Source organism: Erinaceus europaeus, chromosome 7, assembly GCF_950295315.1.
Source record: "Erinaceus europaeus chromosome 7, mEriEur2.1, whole genome shotgun sequence".
In the NCBI taxonomy this organism is placed as follows: Eukaryota; Metazoa; Chordata; class Mammalia; order Eulipotyphla; family Erinaceidae; genus Erinaceus; species Erinaceus europaeus.
The window spans coordinates 107,781,136-107,788,958 of NC_080168.1; the positions used below are offsets into that span (position 1 = coordinate 107,781,136).

The 7,823-nt window shown below is 51.4% G+C and overlaps 1 protein-coding gene across 1 annotated transcript in view; it reads left to right on the forward strand.

The window, feature by feature from the left end:
* The first annotated feature begins 431 nt into the window (after positions 1-431).
* LOC132539351 (serine/threonine-protein phosphatase 6 regulatory ankyrin repeat subunit C-like) overlaps positions 432-7,823 on the forward strand; it is a 9,835-nt gene continuing 2,443 nt past the window's right edge. The window contains exons 1-9 of the mRNA XM_060193524.1: positions 432-592; positions 936-1,019; positions 1,465-1,543; positions 1,771-1,841; positions 2,846-3,046; positions 5,033-5,120; positions 6,853-6,995; positions 7,231-7,443; positions 7,709-7,808. Of these exons, the coding sequence (XP_060049507.1) occupies positions 566-592; positions 936-1,019; positions 1,465-1,543; positions 1,771-1,841; positions 2,846-3,046; positions 5,033-5,120; positions 6,853-6,995; positions 7,231-7,443; positions 7,709-7,808 (1,006 nt within the window). The 5' untranslated portion in view covers positions 432-565. The remainder of the gene's footprint in view (positions 593-935; positions 1,020-1,464; positions 1,544-1,770; positions 1,842-2,845; positions 3,047-5,032; positions 5,121-6,852; positions 6,996-7,230; positions 7,444-7,708; positions 7,809-7,823) is intronic.

Genomic DNA, 7,823 nt, shown 5'->3' on the forward strand with positions numbered 1-7,823 from the left:
TCCTCTCGACCCAATTCTCCCTCGGGGCTTACTGCCATATATATGGTCCCCGCATCCCCACGCCCCTGCTGCCCCAAGTCTGCGGGGGATTCGGGCTGTGTAATCGCTGAGGGAGGCGTTAGCTCCGGCGGAGGCATTGTGGGCTGGCTGAGCCCTGGCCAGCCATCTGGTCCTAGGTTGGGGGACACGCAGGGCCGAGGCCCGAGCTGCCGCGGGGACCCCGAGTCCCGGGTGGCCAGGCTGGAGCGGAGACCCCTGCGCAGCCGGCCTGGAGAGCCGGGGGCCCTGCGCGCCAACTGGAGGACGCAGGGGCGACTCCGAGGCCGGGGCGGGGCAGAGGGCACCGCGGCCACAGGCCTCCCGCGCAGCCAGCGCCCCGCGGTCGGGCCCAGGACGGCCGCCAGGGAGCGCTGCGGGCTCCCGCTCGCCCGCCCCCCGGTAGGCGGGGCCGCGCTCTCCCCGCAGCCGCCGCCGCAGCCGCCGCCAGGGCCGCCCGGTGTCCCCGGTGGAGACGCCGCCCCCGCCGCCGCCGGGAGCTCGATGCGGACGGAGCCCGGGCCGGGCCATGGGGATCCTCAGCATCACGGACCAGGTCAGCTCTTTTGCCCTTCCCCGCTTCCTCCTTCCGGAGCCCGGCGCCGCCGCCACGCGAGCCCGGGGATGTGCGGCCTAGGCTGGGCCCGAGCCCGGGGCTCCCGCTGCTCCCGCCCCGCCCCACGCCGCGCTCCCCTCAACCGAGCGGGTGTCCTTGGGGGCCCAGCGACCGCAGAGACTCCCAGGGAGCCCCCTGCCTCCAGGCCCCCAGAGCTGAGCCCCTGTGGCGACGCCCCCCAGTTGTGGTGACCCCCCCACCCCACCCCCGCTCCGGTTCCGCTTCTGCTCCGGCCCCGCTCTCGCTCCCGCTCCCGCTCCCTGAACGCCGGTTCTCCCTGCAGCCGCCCCTGGTCCAGGCCATCTTTAGCCGAGATGTGGAGGAAGTGCGATCCCTCCTCTCGCAGAAGGAGAACATCAATGTGCTGGTGAGTTGGGACCAGGCAGGATGGCGAGCCGGGAATCGGGGCTCTGCACCCTCCCCGCCGGCCGGGCGGCTCCATGTCTCCCGGCTCTGGTGAGGCCCCCGCGGCTCCTTGCAGCCCGGGGTGAGCTCCTGCTCTCCATTGAAGGATGGAGAGCAGGTGAGGCAGGAAGCGCAGAACGTTTGGGCTGAGGATGCCCAGAAAGGGTGCTGCTCTTTTCTGAACTGTCAGCGTCTGCAGCGTCCCCACCCCTCTTGGAAGAAGCTGCCCATGGCCCTGACCTCATGACTCCCCACCCCTACGTGCTTGCTTTGACCCAAGATCGCGACTTAAGAGGTTGTAGCACCTACGGAAAGAGGCTTTGAGGAAAGGGCTGGAGCTCTAGGACCTGGGCTGGGGGCCTCCACACATCACCCCCCACAGCCACTCTCCTTTTCTGCCATCCCAGGACCAAGAGAGGCGAACCCCACTGCATGCTGCTGCCTACGTAGGCGATGTCCCCATCCTCCAGTTGCTACTGATGTCAGGTGAAAGTGGGGAGCTGGAAGGTGTGGCACCTAGGGAGGGGACCTGAGGGGAGGAGCTTCTTTTTTCTTCTTCTTCTTCTTTTTTTTTTTTTTTTTTCCATATCCGAGGTGCTCTAGTGCTTGGTCCAGGCTAGGTTCCAGTTCCATCCAGATTCCCTGGCCTGATTACTGGCTCCCTTCCCCACCCCCATGCCACCTCGACTGAAAGAGGAAATTAAAACCCGCAGGTGCTAATGTCAACGCTAAGGACACACTGTGGCTGACCCCTCTTCATCGTGCTGCTGCCTCCCGAAATGAGGTATGAGCCTCCTACCTCCTTTCACCCGTCCAAATAGAATGGACTAGTTTAAATTGGAGGTTGAGGGTGGGAGAGCCTCATAAGCCTTATAAGCTGGTCCATGCCTAGGTAGGGAAGACACCAGGCCTCGGTCACTCCCTCCCATTCCTTGAATTGGCTGGTGAGGGGGACTGACTGTTGCCAGCTGATGTGACGTCAGGAAAGAGCTTAACACTGGGCTGGCAGACTGCAGGGGGCCTTGCTGCCAGGCCTGAGTGACTCATCTCTCCCTGGGGGGCCACCTTGGAGTCTGGTCCCCCTCTGGACAAGATTCCTTTCCTTGTGGTGGAGGGACGGGGCTAGAGATCTGTTGCATCCCTGTGCCTCCTGCAGTACAAAAGTTGACAACACAGAGGAGCAACATGCCTCATCAGTTGGGTCCATCAACTATAAGGAGCTGGAATAGGAGAACTGCCTCTTGGTTCTACAGTTATTTCTCTAGCCACCAAGGGGGAGGACTGAGGCCCATGTGACTGGGGTGGTGATGACTACGGGGGCATTTTCACCTGGATTTTGGAGAGAAGTCAATGTCTGTATGTTTACTGATCTAGTAGAAATGATTCGATGCCTTTGGAAGGGTTGAAGAAAGGTGTAAAAACATTAATGGAGCAGGAATGCTTAATTTTCCTTAAGGTTGTGAGAGACCTCTACATGTGGGGATTTACTTAGAGGCGGCTCTATGTGTGAGTGAAGAGTTTCAGGGTCTAGGCTGGAGAGTGATACTTGGTGACTTGAGGAAGAAGAAGAAACCCATGCTTTTCTCAGGAAGATAGCAACTTATTTAAGCTCTGAGAAGATCCAGAAGATGGGAAATAGTTACTGAGAGGTGAAAGAGAGAAGAGGCTCTGTACTACATAGGGTGGGATGGGACAATAGGGCCATGCTGACCTATCCCTCCTTCCATTCCCTCTGTTTTACCTCCTGTTCCCTAACTCCCTTCTCTCTTCACCCTTGCCCCTCCACAGAAGGTGCTGGGATTGCTGCTGGCACATTCAGCAGATGTGAACGCCCGGGACAAGCTGTGGCAGACACCACTGCATGTGGCTGCTGCCAATCGGGCCACCAAGTGTGCTGAGGCTCTGGCACCCTTGTTGAGCAGCCTTAATGTGGCTGACAGGAGCGGACGCAGTGCCCTGCACCATGCGGTGCACAGTGGGCATCTTGAGGTGAGGACCACTCTGATCCACATGAAGTCTAGTTCCTTTGCTCTCTGCCCTCTCCTGCTCACTGATTTGGGACCACTAGGCCTGAAGAGAAGCAGTCTGAAAGGTTATATAAACATTTAAACTTTTTATTTATTTTTTAATATGTTAAGAGGTAGAGTGAAAGGGAGAGAGAGGAGAGGAAAGGAAAGAACAAAGCACTGCTTAGCTCTGGCTTAAGGTGGTTCTGGGGATTTGAACCTGGGGCCTCAGAATCTCATACATAAGAGTCTTTTGCAAAACCATTATGCTGGCCTTTTTGGAATTTTTTCAGGCCCTTGGGACTCTACCCATTGAGTTTTCTCTTCATGCTAACTTTACTTCTGCACTGTCCCTACCTCATAGCTCACTGAAGTAATACTGGAATATAGTGGTCCGGGAGGAGGCACAGTGGATAAAACATCGGACTCTCAGGCATGAGAGTCCAACAGCACATGTACCAGAGTGATGTCTGGTTCTTTCTCTCTCTCCTCCTATCTTTCTCATAAAAAAATAAATAAAATTTTAAAAAATACTGGAATATAAACATTGATAAAGGGGGCAGTGCAGTGGTGCACTGGGTTAATTGCACGTAGTACAAACTGTAAGGACCCACGCAAGGATCCTGGCTCAAGCCCTCGGCTCCCCACCTGTGTGTGGGGGGTCACTTCACAAGCGGTGAAGCAGGTCTGTAGGTGTCTTACCTTTCTCCCTCTCTATCTTCCCCTCCCCTCTCAACTTCTCTCTGTCCTATCGAATAAATAAATATGGCCACAAGAGCAGTGGATTTGTAGTGCAGGCACCAAACCCCAACAATAAGCCTGGAGGCAATAAAAAATAAATAAAAGGAGGAGCAGAAGGTGGCACACCTGGTTAAGCCCACACACTACAGTGTGCAAGGACCTGGCTCAAGCCCCTGGTCCCCACCTGTAGAAAGGAAACTTCACAAGCGGTGAAGCAGGGCTGCAGGTATCTCTCTGTCTCTTTCCCTCTCTATCTCCCCCTCCCCTCTCAGTTTCTTTCTGTCTCTATCTAATAATAAATAAATAAATAAATAAAAATTATACTGTCTCCCTAGTCCCAACATTTGGGCTTTAGCAATGAATGAATGGTCAACACAGAGTGAAATTATTGTTGCTATTATTATTTAGTTTTATTTACTTATTAACATGATAGAGGAAAAAGGAAAAGCCAGTGTTACTCTGGCATACACAGTGCTGGTGATTGAACTTGGGAATTCATGCTCATAGGTACAACAGTTTGGCCACTGTGATATGCTCTGAGTTACTAAAGTAGTAGTCTTTTTTTTTTTTTTTTTTTTAGATTTTATTTATTAATGAGAAAGATAGGAGGAGGGAGTGAAAGAAGCAGACATCACTCTGGTACGTGTGTTGCCAGGAATTGAGCTCGGGACCTGAGAGTGCAGTGCCTTACCTACTGCAACACCTTCTGGACCACATAAAGTATTCTTGGCTTCAACTTCCAGGGTGTGACAAGCTCTGAAGCTGCATACATGTTTGTATTCATGTCTTTCTGAAGTGGGAGTTCGTCGTGCCTTTTAACACATTTGCAGAGACCTTTCAAAAAGCGTTTAGGAACCACCAAATTGAGCTAGTGAAATAGTTCATCTGGCTAGTGTGTTACTTTGCCCTGTGTGCCACCCAGGTTTGAGCCTGACCCCCATTGCACTGGAAGAAGCTTTGGTGCTGTGGTCTCTTTCAAACTCTACCTCTGCCTCTCTTTAAAACAAAACAGAATTAAAAAAAAGATCACCTGAAGAGATCTCCTGAGTGTCCCTCAGACATCCAGATCTAGCTTAGAGTCTCTGTTCTTCATTCCCTCTAGTTTTCCAGGTTGTTGTGCACAAGAACAGAGACATTAGGAGTCCTCTGAAACGGAGGCTTCCGTTCTTAGGTATGTTGATAGCATGAACCTGACTCTGATACAGGTATCTTTCATATCCTAATGCAGACGGTGAACCTGCTCCTCAATAAGGGAGCCAGCCTGAATGTCTGTGACAAAAAGGAACGACAGCCTTTGCACTGGGCAGCTTTTCTAGGTGAGAAAAACTCATGGGGAGAGCCAGACTTTCCCATTTAGGATCTCTAGGGCAGTTTGAGGGATGCACTCTAGGGGGAGAGCAACATGAGACCTTAAAGTTTATTCTCTACTCACATCCTCTTGGCCCAGGTTCAAGCCCCTGGTCCCTGTCTGCATATGGAAACTTCATAGGCTGTGGAGCAGTGCTACAGGTGTCTCTCTCATCCACTATTTCTCCCTGTCTCTATTAAAGAGAAAGAAAGAGAGAAGGAAAGAAAGAAAGAAAGAAAGAAAGAAAGAAAGAAAGCAAGAAAGATGACTACTGGGAAGGTGGAATCTTGCAGGCACCGAGTCCCAGTGATAATCCTGGTCATAAAGTAAATAAATAAATGCAAAAAAAAAAAAAGAAGAAGAAGAAGAAACAAATATATTGGGGCCGGGCAGTGGCGCACTGGCTTAAGCTCACATAGTACAAAGCTCAAGGACCTGTGCAAGAATCCTGGTTTGAGCCCCCGGCTCCCCACCTGCAGGAGAGGGGTCGCTTCACAAGCAGTGAAGCAGGTATGCAGGTGTCTGTCTTTCTCCCCCTCCCATCTCAATTTCTTTCTGTTCTATCAAAAAAAGAAGAAAAAAAATTGAAAAAATGGCTGCAGGAGCAGTGGATTCATAGTACAGGCACTGAGCGCCATTGATAACCCTGGAGGCAAAAAGGAAAGGAGGGAGGGAGAAAAAGAAATATATCCTTGGACCAGCAAAACAGTTCACCTGAGGAGTTGCCAGTTTAATCCCAGCCCCTACCACACTTTGGAAACTTTAGTGTGGTGGTGTCTTTTACCATTTTTCCTCTATCTCTTATTTATCTATTTATTTTCCACAAGGGTTATCGCTGAGGTTAAGTACCTGCATGGTGCATGACTCACCACTCCCAGCAACCTTTTTTTTTTTTTTTTCTTTTTTTCCTCTAGCTAGAGGGAAACAGGGAGGAGAGACACTACAGCTGTTTCACATGTGAAGCTTCCCCTACTGCAGGCTGTTCCCATGTGGGGCTCAAACCTGTGTCCTCCAGCATGGTAACAGGGTGTGCTGTGTCCGGTGAACCACCTGTTGTGTTCTCTTTCTCTCTCTCTCTCTTTTTTTTTTTTTAAGAATGCCGGTTGAGTCCTTTTTTTAAAAATTATTTTATTAATTTTTTTTTTTTGAGAGAGGTGTAGAGAGAGACACAGAGAGAAACACCAGAGCACTGCTCAGCTCTGGCTTATGGTGGTGCAGGGGATTGAACCTGGGACATCGGAGCCTCAGGAATGAGAGTCTGTTTGCATAACCATTATGCTGTCTCCCCTGCCCTCCCTCTTTCTTCCCTTTTTTTACCCCCAAAAATGTTGCTATGGGTTTTATTTCCTTTCTTTTCTTTTTCTTTTCTTTTTTACCAGAACACTGTTCAGTTCTGGCTTATGCCGGTCCTTGCGCTATGCGCCACCTGCGCTTAACCTGCTGCGCTACCGCCTAGAGCCAAATTTTTGGTTTTGCCTTCTTTCTTTTTGAACAAAGTAAGTACACACCAGCAATCTCCTTTTATTATAACATGAACTCAGGAAGAGGAAAAGAGACGAGGAAGAACAGGGAGGGAAGGTTGAGGTGGTTGTGAAGCTGTCTTTCTCCATCTATAGGGAAGGAAAACAAAAGTCAAGAGAGTGGTGAATCCTTAGCAATGACATAAAAAAGCCTGCATATGAACATCATCTCTCTTCCAGGGCATCTAGAGGTCCTAAAACTGCTGGTGGCAAGGGGAGCAGACCTCGGCTGCAAGGACCGCAAGGGCTACGGGCTGCTCCACACAGCTGCTGCCAGCGGTCAGATTGAAGTTGTGAAATACCTGCTCCGGATGGGGGCTGAGGTCAGGGTGTTAAGTATGAGGCAGCGGGCTGAGGGCAGTAGTTGGAGCCTTATGAAGGTCAGGAGGATATGGGGAGAGGGCCTGAATAAACTTTCCTTAAATAATGGTGGGATAGCCTTTTGGATCAGGAACCTGAGGCAGTCATTGGATTGTGGGGATTGTCTGGGCTTTCTGTATTGGCTTCTACTTTGTGTTTAAACTCACACCAGCCTTCCTTTCACCTCTGGAAATCCAGATTGATGAACCCAATGCTTTTGGAAACACAGCTTTGCACATCGCCTGCTACCTGGGTCAGGATGCTGTGGCTGTTGAGCTGGTGAATGCAGGAGCCAATGTTAACCAGCCCAATGACAAGGGCTTCACGCCTCTGCACGTGGCTGCAGTCTCCACCAATGGCGCTCTCTGCTTGGAGCTACTGGTCAATAACGGGGCTGACGTCAATTACCAGGTGCTTGAGGGGGATGGGCCCGAGAGCATTGGGGAGAAGAACCTGGCTTTGGGGGTCCTGACCATGTCTTCCTCCCTGGAGACCTCTGGAGAATGTTCCACTTGTTTCCTGGGTTGCGTATACCTTTTCAGGGACGAGAATGTGAGCTGAGATGTTTATGTGACCACTTTGTCCTCAAAAGGAGTGCTGTTTGGGAGGGGGAACAGGTCATTCTCTGTGCTTTGTACTGAAAAGGAGAAAAAAAAAAAGCCGTATGTCTCCACAGAGCAAAGAAGGGAAAAGTCCTCTGCATATGGCTGCCATCCACGGCCGTTTCACCCGCTCTCAGATCCTCATCCAGAATGGTATGGATTCAGGAACACTTTGTACTTCCTTCTCTT